The sequence below is a fragment of the Camelus bactrianus genome, chromosome 22 (assembly GCF_048773025.1).
Source record: "Camelus bactrianus isolate YW-2024 breed Bactrian camel chromosome 22, ASM4877302v1, whole genome shotgun sequence".
Taxonomy (NCBI): Eukaryota; Metazoa; Chordata; class Mammalia; order Artiodactyla; family Camelidae; genus Camelus; species Camelus bactrianus.
The window spans coordinates 23,322,324-23,342,047 of NC_133560.1; the positions used below are offsets into that span (position 1 = coordinate 23,322,324).

Here is a 19,724-nt window from a genome sequence, read left to right on the forward strand (position 1 = left end):
TGCCCATAGCTGACACCTAAGCTGAGCCCTGGCTGTGTGCAAGGTCAGAGGCTCTAAGCACACCCCCTGCTCCTTCCCCCAGTACCAGGGCCGCATCAATGAGCTGCTGCTGTCGGTCATCACCTGGGTGGGCATCGTCATCTCCCTGGTCTGCCTGGCAATCTGCATCTCCACCTTCTGCTTCCTGCGGGGACTGCAGACTGACCGGAACACCATCCACAAGAACCTGTGCATCAACCTCTTCCTGGCTGAGCTGCTCTTCCTGGTTGGGATAGACAAGACTCAGTATGAGGTGAGCAGGACTCTGGGGCAGGAACAGTTGGGGGAGAGGTGACCCCAGCCGGCCGGGGGCAGCCCCTCACCTGTGGTGCTCCCCACCCCCTTAGATTGCCTGCCCCATCTTCGCTGGCTTGCTGCACTACTTCTTCCTGGCTGCCTTCTCCTGGCTGTGCCTGGAGGGCGTGCACCTCTATCTGCTGCTGGTGGAGGTGTTTGAGAGCGAGTACTCCCGCACCAAGTACTACTACCTGGGCGGGTACTGCTTCCCAGCCCTGGTGGTGGGCATCGCAGCCGCCATCGACTACCGCAGCTACGGCACCGAGAAGGCGTGAGTGCCCCTCACCCCCAAGTCTCTCCTCTTCCTTGGCTCCCTGCTCAGCAGCACTCCTTGGGCCAGGACCTTGGGGCACTGGGCTCCTGGAGTCAGAGGGGGGAAAGCCCACCCTTTTACCTCTTGCTACCCTGGCCCTGCTTTCTTTACAGCTGCTGGCTCCGAGTGGACAATTATTTCATTTGGAGCTTTATTGGGCCCGTGTCCTTTGTTATCGTGGTAAGTTGTAAGGAAGTATCCCCAGTACTGAATCCCTGTCCTTCACCTAGGCTAGCTTTGACCCCAAGCCCCCCATTCTCCCCAAGCCCTTGAAAACCACCAGAACTGAGCAGCCAACTAAGAAAACGAGCAGAGTGGGTCTGTAGAGTGCCGTCCATCCAGGAGCTGTGACATGAGCCCCTGCTCTGTGTCAGGCCATGGGCCCTGGCCCCCCAGCCCCAGGAGCCACATTAAGAGCTACCGGTCAGCAGGCACCTGGGGACAGGTACACCAGCAGAGGGGGCCCTGAAGAAGGGGGGTTGAGGCTGAGACTTGGCCAGGAGCTGACACCAAGAGGCAGAGCGACCCCGGCCCAGCTCTTCCCCTTGTCCCATCCCCAGGTGAACCTGGTGTTTCTCATGGTGACTCTGCATAAGATGATCCGGAGCTCATCTGTGCTCAAGCCCGACTCCAGTCGCCTCGACAACATTAAGTGAGCACCCCCTCCCCACACCCATGCCCCAAGCCCCCCAAGCTGGGCCAGGCCTCTCCCAGGGTTTCCTAAAAGCTAGTGTTCTCACCTCTGGTGTCACATACTGTGATTTTAAGGACAAAATTGTTATTTCATTGTGCTGTTTACGTAGCTATTTAAAAAGTATTAGAAAACGTGGCATTAACACATCCAACAATAGTCTTAGGCACGTAACTGCTTAGGGTGAGGCTGAGTCCCTTTCAGGGCAACTTAAAGAGAAATAGGCAGCAAAAGATGGTTTAAAGGCCTGGAAACATGGCCAAAAGGATGAAGGGTGCAGGGGAAGGACTGGCCATTCATGGAACCCTGGCCCCTGACCTCTGCCTGCCCCTCGGGATCAGCCTGGGTCAAAGTGTTGCTGGGCAGGCCCACTCACCCTGAGCGGGTCTTTGCAGGCAGTATCCAGGCCCACCCAAAGCGGGACATGTAGCAAGGCTCTGCAGGAGGGGTCTCTGCTAGTGGGGACTTTGACATTTGACATCCCTGTCCCCTCTCCACTCATCCCCAGATCCTGGGCCCTGGGGGCCATCGCGCTGCTCTTCCTGCTGGGCCTCACCTGGGCTTTCGGCCTCCTCTTCATCAACAAGGAGTCGGTGGTCATGGCCTATCTCTTCACCACCTTCAACGCCTTCCAGGGGGTCTTCATCTTCGTCTTTCACTGCGCCTTACAGAAGAAGGTGAGGTCCAGGGAAGGGGCCCAGGTGCCTGCCTTCTGTGGTGGGACGTGTGTCTGCTGGGAGGGAAGCACGGGCTCAGGGTCAGGGAGGTTTTAGCCAGGGGTGAAGAGGGTTCTGGGAAAGAGCACGATATAGTGGCCTGGAGGAACGAGACCGCAGGACAGATTTGGAGAGTTGGAAGAGCACGACAGGGCCGTGATGACAGACCCTCCCCACAGCGTGGGGCACAGATCAAGCATGTGGAGGGAGATGACTGAGTGCTGCCACCCAGACAGAACATTTCCTGCTGTGATGGGGACAAACTGAGTTTTGTGGTGATAGGAGGTTTCCTTTGTATGTTAAAGTCTGAATCTTAAAAAAAAATAAAAAATAAAAAATAAGGAGATAACAGAAGCAGAGGAATGTGGGGAGGGTATACAGGCAGTAGGCTCAAGACTAAAGCCAGGGGGACTGAGCCAAGGCATTTGTAGACTCATCCTGAAGGCAGTGGGGAGCCCCAGTCAGACCGTTGTTGCTCTGGGGGAAACAGTGAGGAAGGTAAGCCTAAGGAGGGGATGAAGGAGTTCTCTGCTGCAAGGTTGATTATATCCCTGTTCTGCTCAGAACTGTCCCATGGTCCTCATCACACAGGGACAATGACAGTCTTACATAGCCCTCATGAGGCACACAGTCAAAGCCAGCATCTTTGCATGGCCCCCACCTCACACAGTGCCAGTAGCATCCTTAAAGGAGCCCCCAAGCCCACACGCTCCAACCTGGGCTCCCCTTTTCTTCCCTTCCCTTCCCTCCAGCCATGCCTTCTTCTGCTCCCTTAGACACCTAGACATAGACCCTCCTCAGGGCTTGTCCCCTGCCCTTCCCCAGATATCTGCAGGGTTCACTGCCTTTTTTCTTGTAAGTCTTTGCAGAAACGTCTCAGTGAGGCCTCCCCTGATCTATTTGAAATCACACCCCCCCAACCCCTACCCCAGCCTAACCCGCAGCCACGGTTGTCTTGGCAGCACTTCACACCATCAAACACCCAACATCAAGTTCTGATGTTTGCACATATATTCTATCTCTGTCTACTAGAAAATACGAGCTCTGAGAAGTAGGGCTTTGTGTCTGATCTGTGTCTATCCTTGGGGCCTAAACCATGCCGGGTATACAGAGGATGCTTAGTAAAGATCTGCCGAGTGAATAAATGGATGAGAAATTGTTGGTGAAGGTGGAGAAAGGAGGATGGGCCTGGGTGGGAAGAGAGAGCCTGCATGGCTGGCTGTTAGGGGACAGGAGATAGTGAGGTTTCTGATGCCCACCGGGAGCTTGGTCTCTGGACTCCCAAGGCCGGGGCACCCACTGCCAACTGCCTGTCCTCCTCGCCCCTCAGGTGCATAAGGAGTACAGCAAGTGCCTGCGTCACTCCTACTGCTGCATCCGCTCCCCGCCCGGGGGCGCTCATGGCTCACTCAAGACCTCAGCCATGCGGAGCAACACCCGCTACTACACGGGGACCCAGGTATCCGGGCTGGGGCTGGGGCACCAGGCAGGGCTCCCTGGGGCTGAGTGTTGGACCCGAGAGCCCGAGAGGTAGGGCAGTTCTCCACCCAGGTCCCTGGTAGTGCTCATCAGGCAAGTGGTCTCAGAAGGATCCTGGTGGGTAGGCGGCCCAAGAGCCCCCTCACATCTGGGCTGTGTCCCCAGAGCCGAATCCGGAGGATGTGGAATGACACCGTGAGGAAACAGACGGAATCCTCCTTCATGGCAGGCGACATCAACAGCACCCCTACCCTGAACCGAGGTGAGATGGCATCCCCTGAGCCAGCTCCAGTCCCTCAAGATTCCCAGGCCTGTGTCCCCTGGCTGCCTTGTGACCTCTGACCTCTTGGGCAGGTACCATGGGGAACCATCTGCTGACCAACCCTGTGCTGCAGCCCCGTGGGGGCACTAGCCCCTACAACACCCTCATTGCTGAGTCAGTGGGCTTCAATCCCTCCTCACCCCCCGTCTTCAACTCCCCAGGTGAGAGCACGCTGGTGCCAGGAGAGGGTGATGGCCCAGGTCAGGGAGTGTGGGGTCTCCACTTGGGGCAACCTCATGCTTCCTGACCTGGAACCTGGACTTGGCATTCTGAGCTCACCCTCACCTTCTCTTTTCCCTCCTCACTGGCAACTGCAGGGAGCTACCGGGAACCCAGTAAGTGTGACTGTTTCCTAGTAACATTTCCAAGGTCGGGAGGGGAATGCAACGCAACAGTGACCTCCTCAGATGGCTTCACTTAGAGAGAACTCAGGTGCCCCCCACCAAGCACACATACAGTCTCTGGATGGTATTGCATTAGGTGGGGATTGAAGGTGATGGGGGTCAGACCATGGGAAATGGACCTGGTCACTCAGATCTCCTCATATTGCTGAGATTCTGAGCCCCCAGCTAGGAGGGGACCCTGGGGAAACTGGTTACCACACCCACCTCCATTAACAACTGTTGAGCTAGTGTCCCCACTACCAGGGAAGGGAGCAAATACAAGTCCCCAGGGGCAGGGTTCAGCCCAGGGAAAACCAGATGAAAGCAGACAACCCCCTCCACATGGCCTGCGCCCCTCTCACTGCCTGGCTCTCCTTCTGAGCAGCTCCCTTCTGCCTGCAGAGCACCCCTTGGGAGGCCGGGAAGCCTGCGGCATGGACACGCTGCCCCTCAACGGCAACTTCAACAACAGTTACTCCTTGCGAAGTGGGGATTTCCCTCCAGGGGACGGGGGCCCCGAGCCACCTCGAGGCCGGAACCTGGCCGACGCTGCTGCCTTCGAGAAGATGATCATCTCGGAGCTGGTGCACAACAACCTGCGGGGCGGCAGCAGCGGAGCCAAGGGCCCTCCGCCACCTGAGCCCCCTGTGCCCCCTGTGCCGGGGGGCAGCGGCGAGGAAGAGGCAGGTGGGCCCGGGGGTGCTGACCGGGCAGAGATCGAACTTCTCTACAAGGCCCTGGAGGAGCCACTGCTGCTGCCCCGGGCCCAGTCGGTGCTGTACCAGAGCGATCTGGACGAGTCGGAGAGCTGCACGGCGGAGGATGGGGCCACCAGCCGGCCCCTCTCCTCCCCTCCGGGCCGGGACTCCCTCTATGCCAGCGGGGCCAACCTGCGGGACTCGCCCTCCTACCCGGACAGCAGCCCTGAGGGGCCCAGTGAGGCCCTGCCCCCACCCCCACCCGCACCCCCTGGTCCCCCCGAAATCTACTACACCTCGCGCCCGCCGGCCCTGGTGGCCCGGAACCCCCTGCAGGGCTATTACCAGGTGCGGCGGCCCAGCCATGAGGGCTACCTGGCGGCCCCAGGCCTTGAGGGGCCAGGGCCTGATGGGGATGGGCAGATGCAACTGGTTACCAGTCTCTAAGGGACCTCATGGACCAGGGGCTGGTGGCCCAGGCCAGGGAGGGAACCCTGGGCGGGGCTCTGGTGGGAGAGGGAGACTGATGGAGGCAGTGGCCAATGGACCACTCTCTCCAGGCACCCCTTGGCCGTGGGCCCTCCAAGCCCCTCAGGGGCTCTGCTGTGGGGGCCTAAGGTGCAGGGTTCACAGACAGGGTTTCCCACCAGCCATGTGCACCAGCTCAATTTGGGGGAAGTGCGGTGAGGAGCCAAGAGGTCCCCAGGGGAGTGAGGAAGGAAAATTTGGAAGGGTGAAGCCCACTCTTGACCTCCCCCTCCCCCCTACTCTTCCTACTCCCTGGAGGGAAACGAGGGCTCCGGTTTCCCTGGGCCAAAGGCCCTGCTGGATGGAACCTGTCAGCTGCTCCTCTCTTTGCAGCCAGAAGTGCTGCCAGCTGCACCGGGAGGGAGCAGTGGAGGCAGGACAGATGGACAGGTTCCTCTGCACTGCAGTTCCCTGCTCTGAGGAGCCTGGGGCCTCTGGCCGGGGAGAGAACCCTAGGTGGGAGAAAGCCCCAAGGCAAGAGGAATGGGCAGTTGTGGCTGGTGGTTTAAAGGTAGATCTTTCTCCGAAGCTCCTTCTTTCTGCTCTTTGTCCCTGCCTTCCCAGCAAGCCTGCCCCCCTCAGCCCTCCTTGAGTGCACCCAATGACCCCCTCCCTTGGGGCGACTCCTGATGAAGCACAACTCCCCGCAGGGCCCCCAGCCCACAGGGGTGGCCATATTTGAGCAGTTCCCAGTCCTGTGGGCTCGGCTATCTGGGGAGCAGATTTTGGGTCTGGATCTCCCTGGGGAGTGGGTCCTGGGCTTGGATCTTTCCCCAGGGGGCCCTCTTACCCCTTCCTCTCTCCTCCTCTTCCCCCATTGCTGTAAATATTTCAATGAAATGGAAAAGAAAAAAAAAAGAAAAAAAAAAGAAAATCTCATCACTTGAAGCCACCGGGAACCTGCGGCCCGGCCAGCCCGGGATTTCTCCGGAGCAGAGCTGCGCCACCGGGCCCTGGCAGCCAGGACTTCTCCGTGTATGTGTGCATCCCCAGCCGGGGTGGGCGGGCCGCCAGAGCAGCTTTTTACAATCCAGAGACAGAAAACAAAATCTAGAAGCAACATCGAAACAAAGAACCCGTTTCCTTCCCGGCACCCGTTTCTGTCGCCTCCTTCCCCGCTCCGCCTCTCCCTGGCATCATTCAGCCCTCCTGGGGCGTGTACCTCACTGCCTGCCCCAGGACTCGGGGCCTGTCTCCGCCACCCCTCCCCACTGGCCCGGGGGAGGCACCCTCACACCCAAAGATGCTTTTGCCAAGATGGCTGTGCTTTCCCTTTGAGTTCCTGCTTCTTGTATATTGCTTCTGGGACTCTGGCCTGGGAAGAAGTGGCTGATTTCCTGCCTAGAGAGGTTGACGGGGAAGGAAAAAGAGGGCAGCAGGGTTTGATAGTGGTGGGTATGACTGAGAAGGGAGGGCTGGGAGTGGTGAGGTTGTCTTCTTTCAGGGGGTGGGGAGGCCAAAGGTGAGAAATCACCTTCCCTACCCTACACACTCCCGCAGGGGAGGGCAATACCAGGTACCAGGCCTGGCTAGGGTCGGGACACCCACCTTCTGAGGGCTCAACCCCAAACCTGCAGATACCAGAAGTTCCAGGCTTGGGATGTCCCCTGAGTACCTCTCCCAGTCCCCTCCTCTCCAGTCTGTCACCCTGGCCTTCCCAGCAACAACCCCCCAACACTGGGGGTAGCGTAGTCCCATTGCCATACTAGCCCAGCCCCATCATTGCCATTTCCCCAGGGGTGGCCCTCCACCTCTGCTCTGACCTCTCATCTCTGTCCCTCTTTTCTCACAAGTGCCATGAGTTTTCAAACATCTTTGGGTCTTAGCCTGCTGCTGCCATGAATTTCTTTAGGTTAAGGGGGAGGGACTCTAGGGAGGAACTGAGGGAAGGGACAGATAAGTGGCTGGAGGGGCCCTTTTTGCTGCTAGAATGCCCCTCCTCCTGGGGAGCTGGGGCTGGCTTGTCCCCATCAGTTAGGGGAGAAGGGGTCAGACCAAAGATGGTGGTTTGTCCCATTCAGGGGGGTAGGTGCGGGGAGAAAGTAAGGCTGGGTTCCAACTGTTTTTTTCTGGGTAGGAAGGCTTAATTAACCCCTTTCACCAGACCATGGGTGAGTCTGGACAGGGAGATGAAGGATGGGAAAGGTCTTGTCCGGATGGCTTTGTGAGGGAGGCAGGAGACAGATCCATGGCTTTCCTTGGCTTCACTAGGCCAGGAACTCCTCTGTAGGGAGTGGTGGCTAGAGACCTGTGAAGAGTTGGTGGGAGACAAGGGTAAATGGAGGAGATGGCCCAGCCTGGGCATCAACCCAGCTAGTCAGAGGCTGCCTCTGACACTAGCAGAGAGGGCTGGAAGAGAAGGCAGGATGGGAGAGTTCCCAGGGGCACTGGAGGCAAGCAAGGAGTCCTGCTTCCTCTCCCCTGCCCAATCCTCCTTTTATCTCTCCAGACTCCGACAATCAAAGGGAGAGTGAGGGTGCAGGGGGTCCCTTGGTTCCCATTCCAGCCAGAATCACCAAGGTGGATTCCCAGGCCTCAGAGCTGCGTGGCAGGGCCCCCCTGGTAGAGCTGGACACCACTGCAGTCCAGCACAAAGCTACCCCGAGAGCCCAGGTGTCCCCCCACCCCAACCAGACCTGGTGCCTTGATGCCCCCACCCCAGCTGGGACGGTATAGAGAAGGAAGGGTCTTGGTTTCCTCTCCTACTCCCTTCCTTGGGCCCCTGAATTCATTTGCTTTTAAATCTTGTTAATTATTTTTCTCTGGATTTTTTTTTTTTTTTTTTTTTTTTTTTTGCTTTTGTGTTTGGTTTTCCTTGCCTTCCTTTTTCTCTGTCTCCACCTCTTTCCCTATCTTTCTCACTGTCTCCGTGTTCCTCTTCTCTCACCCTCAATTTCTCTCTGTCCATTCAGGCCTCCTCCCCCTTCTCCCTTGCCCTCAGTCCCTCCTTGGTCTCCTTTTCGATATGCCAAACCAATTTTGGGTCGAGTGCATTTAACGAGAACAAAACAAAAGGCTCATAACAACAAGAACGTTTCAGAAAAAAACAAAAAGTTAAAAAAAATTGTTGAGTCAAAAAAAAATCAAACAATAAAGAAATTAAGATTTCTTGGAATGACAAGAGTGGTGTGACTCATTTGGTGGGGTGGGTGGAGAGGAATGGGTGAGTGGATCTGCACGGAGCATCCCCGTGAGTCTGTGACACAGTGAGGCACCTGTACTGCAGCATTTAGAACACACAGTGGAGAACACACAGTGAACACAAAGTCACGGAATCATTACTGTTTATGGAACCTGGGGGGTTCCTGGGCCTGGCTGAGCAATTAAGGTGCAATTTCTCTTTGAATCCGTATAAATGCTCTGGGTGGAGGTTATCAGAGCTCCATTTTACAGATAGGGAAACTGAGGCTTACAGTGCCTGGATGCACATCCAAGGCTGAATGGGCCAGGGCACTGTGCCATGTGGCTTCTCAGAGAAGCCCTTCTCGGCCTGGACGCCGTCCACAGGCTATATTAAAGCATAGCACAGGAACTGTAAGCTGTGCCTGTATGATTCCCACAGCCACTCCTAGACTCCCACACATTACTGGAATTGTGTATCTTCAATCATGACAGTGGACTTGCATCATGTGTATTTCACATTCTCAAATAACACTGCCAATGCTCAGAGAGAGGAATGACCTAACAGTGCAAACACCTTTCTCCATGCCCCTCTGCCCTCAACACAGGCATCCAGGATGCCACACTCACCCATTCCTCCTCTCCACCCAAAGCTACTCCTTCCCAGTCTCCATCGCTGGTTCCTTCTCATCTCACCTCTTAATGTTGACAAGCCCAACTTAGCCTTGGACCTTTTCTCTACCAACATCCACTCCCTGGGTGATCTCATCCCACCTCATGGTTTTAAATACAGTTGACCCTCGAGCAACACAGGTTTGAACTGCACAGGTCCACTTAGATGTGAATTTTTTTAAATAAGTATGTTGGAAAAATTTTTGGGAGGTTTGTGACAATTTAAATAAAAACTCACAGATGAACCACGTAGCCTAGAAATATCAAAAAAGTTAAGAAAAAGGTATGTCATGAATACATAAAATATATGTAGATACTAGTCTATTTCATCATTTACTACCATAAAATATACATGAACCTATTATAAAAAGTTAAAATTTATCAAAACTTATGCACAAAAACACAGATGGTACATGGCATCATCAAATTCACTAGGCTGCCATAAAGCAATCATTGCTGCTTCCTCATTATCAATGCATGAATTATTATACCTGTAATAAATATGAATTTATTTTTCACATCATCTTTTCATTTTTGATGTACAGTGTTAAGATGTGTAACATCTACAGTATTTTGTATCATATAAGGCAATACTGATGTAGCTACTGATAGATGATTCATCCTGTAAACAGATGATGTAAACTTACAGTATTGATAAATACAGTACAGTATTGTAAATGTATTTTCTCTTATGACTTTCTTAACATTTTTTCTAGCTTATTTTATTATAAAAATACAGCATCTAATACATATAACATACAAAATATGTGTAACTGATTGCTTATGTTATCAGTAAGTCTCCAGTCAACAGTAGCTATTAATAGTTAAGTTGAGGGGGAGTCAAAACTTCTATGTGGATTTTTGATTGCACAGGCATCAGAATCCCTAACCCTCTGCACTGTTCAAGGGTCAGCTGCACTGTCTATCATGCTGATGACTTCCAAACACAGAGCTCTAGCCAACACTTCTACCTTGAGCTCTGGATTCATTTAGATCCAACTATCTACTCCACATCTCCCCCTGGGTGTCTAGTTAAGATCTCAAACTTAACCTGTCCTAAACCAGTTACATACATACACACACACGTACACAGCTGCTGCTCCAGTTTCTCCCAAAGGCTTCTCCACCCCGAGACTGAAGCTAAAACCCTTGGAGCTTCCCTTGAACTCATTTACTGTTTCATATCCCACATCTAACCTGACAGTAGATGCAATGTAGGCTGTAACTTAAAAATATCCAGAATTAACTAGTTCTCACTGCCTTGGTTCAAGCCACTGCTGTCTCTCACCAGGATCACTATAACAGTCCTCTAAGTAGCTCCCTTGTCCCTCTTCAACCTTTTCTCAACACCGAAACCAGAGTGATCTCACTAAGCATATTTTGTCCCTCTTCTGCTCTAAACTCTCCAAAGTCCTCCTCTCTCACCCAGGTGAGAGGCCTGGCCAAGATCAGCAAGGCCCTACAGCATCAGATCTCATCCCCATGGCTCTCCTCCTCCTTCCCGCCACTCCAGCCACACTGGGGTCCTCACTGTCCACAAACATGCAGGCACCCTCCTCCCTGCCTCAGGGCCTTTGCACTGGCTGTTCGTAGGGTTCATTTATTCTTCTACAGGGCTTATGAAAATCAGAGTTTCCCAGCTTCCCAGGCTATTTCATTTAAATTGCAAGTGGCCACTCCAGAATGTCCTAACCCCTGTCTTGTTTTGTCTCCCATAGTACTCCCATCTCACAAACTATCTTTTTTGTTTGTTTATTGTCTGCCTCCCTGACTAGAAGATAATGTGCAATGGTCTATCTTTTTAACTGCTGTTCCCTATTGTCTAGCACAGTGTCTGGCACACAGTAGGTGATCAATAAATATTTGTTAAAGGACATAAAGCTGTATTGAGCATAAGACCCAGAGGCCCTGAGATAGGATTTAAGACCACTCCCTCAGCTGCTCTCAGTTCCCATGCATCTCTCACTGTGGGTAGCTGTTTTTAATTCAGCATGGCCCTGAAACCTAAGCTCAACATTTTAGTTGGTGCCCAACCCAATCCTATGCTGAAGAGGAACTGATTCTACTGAACTTAATGAGAGATGCTCTGTGAACAAGTGAGGAGCTTTAAGGGTAAACGTAACTCATGCTCTGACTCTAAAATTTAATCCTGGCGTAAGATGAGACTCTACAATACGGCCAACTCCTCCGCCTTTGTGTCCTTTACTCTCCCAGCACTGCACACATCCAACTCCTCCACACACACAGTAAAACCTGCTGTGCCTGACAACCTGTGACCTTCAGTGCTTGTTACTGGCACCCGTACACACTTGGGGCAACCATTTGCACGTGCCCAGAAACAATAACTTGTTGAGATTCATTTCAAAGCTCTTTCTTACATTTCATCTTACTTATCACAAGAAGTGTATTATTATCCCCATTTATCAGATGAGGAAACTGAAGTTAGAATGATTAAATAACTTACTCAAATAAGATTACTAAGCAGTTCAAAGAGCCCACACCCTGTAGATGCTTTATGAATGCTGTCCAATTTAATCCTTTCAACTACCTGTGAGGCAGGTTTTACTTAGCCCTGTTTTACAGCTGCAGAAGCTGAAGCTCAGAAAAGTTCGAGAATGTACCCACGTTCACTCAGCTAATAAGAGAAAGCTGGGCCAGGCCTCCATCTTGGTCTTCCGATCCCAGGGGCTGCCTGCCCTCAGCTGCCGTTGCCAGGCCCCCATCACTGCCTGCCAACCCCACTTCAGCTTGGCTCCCTACATCAGAGGAGATGCCCACTAACTGTGTCACAGCCTGATGGTCCCTATGTAGCTAGTATTTTAGGACTGTCCAGAGTAGACCCATGTGAGTTAAGGCAGAGGGAAAGCATTAAAGCAGAGCAACAGAGTATTCTCTTCAGATCCCCAAAGGACTGAAAGCACTGGCACCTCTGCCCTTGAGAAAACCTCCTCTCTCCCATGAGCCCTTGGGAAGCTCTAGGGCAGCTGTGCTGAGGCTAGTCCTTCATCACTACAATTTCCTCAGGCTTATTCTGCTCCTCTCTTACCCTTTCAAACATCTCAGTCAGTGAGCTGTGATGGCAGGACCTTGCTGGCTTCTTTTTCCCCCATTTATATCCCTTCTTACTTCACTGGGACCTTCTTGACCAAAACCCTTGCAACTCCCACTTTTTTCTATCTGCCTGGCCCCACTGTCTTCCACCACCCTTTGCCTCTGTTCAAGTTATCCCAGCTTCTCACAACTGAAGCCCTCACTTTAAGCCAACCAGTCCTCTCCTGGGAATTGACCCTAAGGAATCACACATGTAAATGAAGACAGTGGCAAGAAGGTTAGCTGTAGTCAGGCTTCTGAGGTGAAACAAGAAAGCATCTAAAATTTCAGCATAGAAAATTGTTACATAAATTATAACAACAATTACACACTCATAAGCAGAATACCATGAAGCCATTAAAAATGATAATGCAGAAGAATACTAAATGACATGGAAATATATGCATAATACTAAGGGGAGAAACCTAGATATAAAAACAAGGTAAAATATAACCCCACTTTTGTTTTGATGGCACATATATACAAAAATGTATGTATACATATGTGAAACTGTGTATTGTGCATGTATGTGTATGTGTGTATATATATGTAATACATGCAGAATATAAAGCTATACACCAGAATATTAACAGTTTATCTGTAGTGGGTAATTATAACTTTCTCACAACTCTGTATTTTAAAAATTATTTGCATTAAACATATAATACTTTTGTCATAGGAAAAAATATTTCTGCATCCCAATTTCTGTGGAAGAACAAAGGCCAAGAATAACCAACACCAATGGAAGAAGAACAAGATGGGAAACTAGCCTTACCAAGATTGATTATGGTGTGGTAATATTTAAGACAATGTGGTATTGGCACAGGAAGAAACAAAAAGACCAATGGAAGACATGTGACTAGATGGAAACCTGCTCTAGGCAGAGATTACAGATCACTAGGAAAAGGATGGATTAATTCAGAGGATCTTACAATTTTTGGTCTTGGGATCACTTTAGCCTTTTAAAAATTAATGAGTGTGGCGGGGGATGACTGGGAAGAGCACAGAGGATTTTTAGGGCAGTGAAAATATTCTGTACAATAATGTAATGATGGATACATGTTCATCAAGAGTGAGCCTTAAGTAAGCTACACACTTTGGGTGATGATGTACAGGCTCATTAATTGCAATAAATTTACCATTTTGGTGGTGGCTGTTCATGCTTGGGGATACTATGCACGTGGGAGGGGGAAAGGGTATATGAAAAGTCTATGTACCTTACTCTCAATTTTGCTATGAACCTAAAACTGCTCTAAAAAATTAAATTAAAAAAAAATTAATGTGGACCCTAACGAACTGCTGTTTATGGGGACAGAGACTATATGTATTTATATTTACTGAACTGGAAATTAAAACTCAGGAAACTTTTAAATATTTAACTAAATTAAATTAGCTAATAAATCTACTAAATGTTAATATAAATAACCTATTTATTTTAAAATAACTGTGTACATTTAAAGTAGTGAAAAGAATGGCATTGTTTTACATTTTTGTAAAGCTCCTGTCTGGTGTTAATGAAAGACAGCTGGATTCTCACACAGTTTATTGCAGCCAATCTGTTGCAATATGATGTTTGGGTTGAAATATATGAAGAAAATCCAGCCTCACATAGATACATAATTGGGAAAGGGAGGAGTGTTAAAGCCTTTTCAGCTAATTGGGGATATTCTACTTTGCTACTATACCAAAACTCAACAAGTAGTGGTGTATTAAAGTTAGTTACAATGTGGAATGTGAAATTGTATCAATAAACTTTTCATACTGTTACAATGAAACCCACTGGCCTATCTTACAATTTTAATTGATCTTTTTACTCATGACTGATTTTGTAACATCATGCATTGGTCTTCTGGAAAATACTGATATACTGAGTTTTTGCATTTCACTATACAGTATTTTCACAATCATATTTGTTAGTATCACCACTGATCTCATCAGGAAAGCCTTTAAATCCTGAAAAGTCAGGCTCACGGTGGTGAATAAGTTTCCCAAATGTCTAAGTTTTGCTTAAAAGTTCGAATATGATTATTGGCAACAAACTGTCAATTGTACTCTAAGTGATCACTCACTTCATGTCTAAGAAACTATATGCCAAATATCCTAATCTGAATAATTAATAACTATTCAAGTAAAAAATGGTGTTCATGAAAAAAGTCAGCAGTTCTATCTAAACTCAAACAACTACACAAGTGCTTTACCTCAACCACCATCCTTCTCCAGCATGCGACAGAACTGCTCTATGCAAACTTCCCATTTCGCCACACAGAATATTAGAAAGACCTGCTGCAGGGCTAAGCCTGAACACAATTACTACTTTCACTGCTTCTTTAAGGATATTCTTAAGTGAAACTGTTTTAACTTTGAGTGTGTGGTGGTGAGGAATACAATGGCAACCGCTACCACATCATGGCGACACTGCACTGATTCCTGCTTGAGGGGTCAGCAGCCTTACCCATCATTACTTTTGTACCAATAGTGCACATGACAACACATAGCGTAAATGAGAAAGGCAAGTGATGCCTTAGAATCATTCTTTTAGTTTATCTCATGAATTCCCTAAAAGGTTCTTGGGGATCCCCAGGGGATCACATTTTAAGAACCACTGTACTCCTCAGTAAATAGAGCTGAGACAACTGGTTACCACATTAAAATTTTTACAACACAGTCCTACCACACATCATAAACAAAAATAAATTCCAGGTAGATTTCTTCTTAAAGCTAAATATGAAAAGTAGAACTTCCAGAAGAAAATACAGTAGGATATCTTACTGACCTCAGAGTGAGATTTTTTAAGCAAGGCACACACACAAAAAAAAACACAAACTGTAAGAAGATTTATAATTCTGATAATAAAATAATAACAATGATAATAATAAGTTCTGAACATCAGAAGATACCACACAAATGAAGAGGAAAGCCTCAGATGTAAGAACTCCTGCACTCAAGAGATGGACAATCCAGTAGGAAAATGGGTAAAGATATGAACAGGCAATTCACAAAAGGCAAATGGCCCAATAAACACATATAAAAGCTCAAGCTCACTCATAATCAGGGTAATACAAACTGAAACCACTAATTCACACCCATCAGAGATACAAACATGTTAAAGTCTGACAATAGCAAGTGTTGATAAGGACACTGAGCAAGAGCAACACTGCCGGTGGTAGTGAGAACTGGAGTGATCATTTTGAAGAACTGGCAATATCAAGTAAAGGTGAATATTCCCCAAACCCAGCAATTCAACTCTTAGATACGTATCCTAGGGAGACTCCTGCATGTGTACACAGAGAGCGTGCACAACAATGAACACTACAGCGCTGTTTGTAAGAGTAGAAAACTGGAAACTAAGTATCAAGCAAGAGGTAAATGGATAAGTAAACACTGTCCAACAAAACTTCCGGTGATCATGGAAGTATTCTTTAAGTTTTCTAATGTGGTAGCCATTAGCCACAGGTGTCTATCAAACATATGAAAAGTAGCTAAGTGGCTGGGGAATTTAATTTTTCATTTAATTTTGATTAACTGAAATACAAATAGCCACATGTAGCTACCACATCAGACAGCACAGCTATGTAGCAGTGAAAATGACTTAGAGCTACACATGTGTCACATATATACATCTCAAAAGCATCATGTTAGACCAAAAAAAGCAAGCTTCAGAAGGTAGGGCTGGGACCAGAGTGAAGCAAGCTAGTTTTCTAGAGTGAAAATTTTAGGAGGCGCTCACCCTCAGGGTCATGCAGGTACAGGCTGGCACTTGTGTGACTGACAATGAGTGCCTCCTTAAATTTTGTGCCCTTGCTTTCCTCCTCCTAGTTCCAGCCCTGTCAGGATATATCCAGTATGATACTGTGTCAGGGGTCCCCAAGATCACCCATCATTTCAATGATTTACTAGGAGGACTCAAAGGATTTAGCATATAGCCTACTCAGGGCTATGGTTTCTTACAGCGAAAGGTTACAAAGCAAAATCAGCCAAGGGAAAAGGCTCATGGGGCAAAGTCTGAAGGAAACCAGGCACTCCAAGAGTCTTCTCCCAGTGGAGTCACACAGGATGTGCTTACTTCCTACAGCTGAGCTGTGATAACATGTGTGAAATGTTGTCCATCAGGAAAGCTCATTAGAGACTCAGTGCCCAGGGTATTCTGGGGGGCTAGTCAAGTACCAAACTTCCAGACTCCAGAAGGAAAGCAGGTGTTCAACACAAACCACACTGTACAGTTTTGGCACCATGAGCCACCTGTATCATTTAGGAAATGGTAGGCACCTCCTGAAATCCAAGTTCCTAGACACCAGCCAAGGGCCAATCTTTCAAACAGGACTTTCTAAGGATAGCAGGCTTAGGCCTGCTCTAGTAGTTCTTCTTTGCACAGATATTATTCATGTAAAAGTGGAGAACATGACATACAATACTATATATAGTTTAAAGGCATATATTAAACATGTACAAACACGCACAGAAGAATACACAAATCCATAATTGTAGTTACATTTGAAAAAAGAAGAGAGGAATGAGTTTGAGGCAGGGGTATATAAGGCCTTTCAACTGCATCAGTAAGTTTGACTTCTAAGCTGGGTAATGGGTAAGAATGTATTTTGTTACAGCATTTCTTATGCTTTTTTGAGTGTGAGTGCACCTGAAATATTAGATAAGAAAAACGTTGACTTATTACTATGTACTACTAACAGTTCATGTTTATGGAGTAGTTTTCACATTCCAGGTACTATGCTTAGCCCCCCTTCCTTTTTAGTTGTCTTTTTTTCGGGGGGTGGTATTAGGATATTTTATTTTTTTTAATGGAGGTACTGGGGATTGAACCCAGGACTTCGTGCATGCTAAGTATGTGCTGTACCTCTGAGCTATATCTCCCCCTTATGCTAACCCTTTATATACATTTATTCTTTTAAAAAAAAATCACTGAAGACTTCCTATATGTGAAGCCTTGTGCTAAGCTCTGAAAATACAGAGAGGTCAATGTGAGACAGGTGGGATCTCTGCCCTCAGTCAGCTTTCAATCTACTGAAGGATGAAGAGATAATAAGCACAAGTAAAACCAATATATATATACAGATTCTGGTAAGTGTTCCTAAGATAAGAAAGAAGGCTTTTGTGATTAATGAAGGTCTACTTTAACTAGGGTTGTCTGAGAAGGCTCCTTTGGGAGGGACATGTGAGGTGAACCATAAATGATGAGAATGAAACAGCCCCACAATTATGTGAAGGAAGCACACTCCAGGTAGAGGGAACAGCAAGTGCAAAGCCCTGCAGCAGGAATAAATGTGGTGTGTTGAAAGATGGGAAATAAAGCCAGCAGGGCTTGAGAGTGGTGACAAGAGAGAGACTGATAGATGAGGCCTGAGAGGTCAGCTGAGGCCACCATGCAGGGCCTCCTAAGCCACAGTAAAGATCTTAAGTTTCATTCTAGGTATGATAAGCTTTTGAAGGTTTTAAGCAGAGTAATGACATGATCTGGTTTACAACTGAAGATTATTCAGCCAGCTGTAGGGAGAAGGCATTGTAGACAGGGCCACTTTCTTCATTAGCACCACAGACATAATACTCATGGCTGATGAGCTTTTTAGGGGCTATGAAAAGGCTGGGGTGGGGAGATAAAGGAAAAAAAAGTTCCATGATGCAAAAAGAAAACTACAAAGTTGGAATGAATAAATGTTTAATCAAACGTATAGAAAACATAACATCATAACAATTTCATTCATCATTAAATTTCATATTCATAAACAATCAAATTACATTCGGAAATAATTTGAAAATTAGATTTTCTCAAGTCACAAAAATTCCCAAGTATGCCCAGTGACTGCCAAGAAATCATAGCCAATCATAATGTGAATTTTCTTGCAGCCAAATCTTTTCAATGGGGAAAGCAAAATAATTCTTTCAATTAAAAAACAAAAAAAAAAAAATTTTTTTTTCACTTATTGTGAGATGTAGATACAAAAATGCCTGACATCAAGAGGCCACAGAGGAGGCTGGATAAGAAATGCTAGCGGCTTGAAACTGTTCAGGCTTACACCCTGTGAATCTGAACACTGTCTAGGAGATCCTTGGAAAGGTCTCCCCAGGAGAGGACATTTGAGCAGAGACCTGAATGACAAGAAGGTACCAGCCATGCCAAGAGCTGGGAGAAAAGGAGTGCCATGTCAGATTTTTATGGAACAAAAAGAGGGTCAGTCTGCTGAACTGAAGTTGGAGCTGGGTGGGGAGTAAGAAACAACGCATGTAGGGCCTTGAAGAAAGTACTCTCACACTGACAACAATAGAAAACCACTTACATTTTAAGCAGTTGTGACTGATCCAATCTGTTTCAGAGCTGCACTGCCCAATAATACAGCAGGCACAGGAGGTCATGAGCACCTGAACGTGGCTAGTGCCACTGTGAAACGCGAACATTCCGTGTCACTTAAATCAAGTAACGCTTCAATTTAAAAGCAACCAAAAAAGATTGGGCTCATGAAAAACTTTTAACTATGCTGGAAACAGCTTGGGCGTGTGAACCTATACTTCAGCGGTAAACTATATGAAACCTAAACTATTTCCGGTAAAAATGTAGCACCTGAATCACAGATGCAGTTTAAGTGTAAAACATACACAGGATTTCAGATCCTTACTATTGAGTAATGCAATGTAACATACCCCAGATGTTTTTTTTTTTTTAATATGGATCACATGTTTAAATGACACTCTGGCTATACTGGGTTACATATATTAAAGTTAATTTAACCTGTTCTTTTTTAACTTTTTTTTTTAACGTGGTTACTATAGAAAAGTGTAAAATTAGGGATGTTGTTGCGTCTGGAAGCAGAGAGACTGAGTGTGGAGGTTCCTGGAGTCTTCCAGACAGGGAGCGACGGTGGTCCGGGCTAGGAGTGTGGATGGAGAGAAGTTTCTATAAGTTTCTATCATGTAGCCATAAGTCATGCCAGTAAAATTTCATGACCCGGTTCAATCGGCGGGGAAACGTGACCTCGCGCGGTGAGTGGCAGAGGCCAGATTCGAACTCCCATTTACAGGGTTGTCCACCTGAAACCTCCCAGAGGCTCTCGCGGGGGCGAGGGCGGCATTCGAACCAGGCCTGACTCCCTGGTCCCAGGCCCCAGTGAACCGCATTACCGCCGCACTCTCTCCCTTCAGGGGTGAGTTAAACGTTCACAACGTTCACAACGGACTCCCAGGCCGCTGGGCCTTAAGGGCCGGGAGCCCCTTAGAGAAACTTCCGGCAACGCTCACCTGCTGACAGACACCGAGTCCGCAAACGCTCCTTTCTCTGAACACCAGGCTCAACCACGACAGCAGCCAACTTCCGATCGTCTCTCACGAATCCCTAACCGAATCTTACCCCTTCCCGCCCCGCGGCCGAC

At 48.1% G+C, this 19,724-nt stretch overlaps 1 protein-coding gene and 1 long non-coding RNA gene across 7 annotated transcripts in view; one reads left to right on the forward strand and one right to left on the reverse strand.

Annotated features, from left to right (window-relative positions):
- ADGRL1 (adhesion G protein-coupled receptor L1) overlaps positions 1–8,581 on the forward strand; it is a 43,840-nt gene extending 35,259 nt beyond the window's left edge. For 3 of the 6 annotated variants that reach the window (XM_074350596.1, XM_074350593.1, XM_074350597.1), the window contains 10 exons: positions 83–292; positions 387–607; positions 763–829; positions 1,210–1,301; positions 1,849–2,017; positions 3,387–3,515; positions 3,701–3,797; positions 3,890–4,018; positions 4,175–4,192; positions 4,643–8,581. In XM_074350596.1, the coding sequence (XP_074206697.1) occupies positions 83–292; positions 387–607; positions 763–829; positions 1,210–1,301; positions 1,849–2,017; positions 3,387–3,515; positions 3,701–3,797; positions 3,890–4,018; positions 4,175–4,192; positions 4,643–5,385 (1,875 nt within the window). In that variant the 3' untranslated portion in view covers positions 5,386–8,581. Of the gene's footprint in view, positions 1–82; positions 293–386; positions 608–762; positions 830–1,209; positions 1,302–1,848; positions 2,018–3,386; positions 3,516–3,700; positions 3,798–3,889; positions 4,019–4,174; positions 4,193–4,642 lie in introns of those variants that run through there. The other 3 variants (XM_074350595.1, XR_012501632.1, XM_074350598.1) reach the window with 3 other exon arrangements.
- On the reverse strand, positions 126–19,710 carry LOC123616621 (uncharacterized). Its single transcript, XR_006724622.2, has 3 exons — positions 19,594–19,710; positions 1,897–2,073; positions 126–262 (listed from the first exon to the last, which is right to left on the reverse strand). It is a non-coding gene; the product is annotated as an uncharacterized LOC123616621 (long non-coding RNA).
- Between the last annotated feature and the right edge of the window lie 14 nt (positions 19,711–19,724).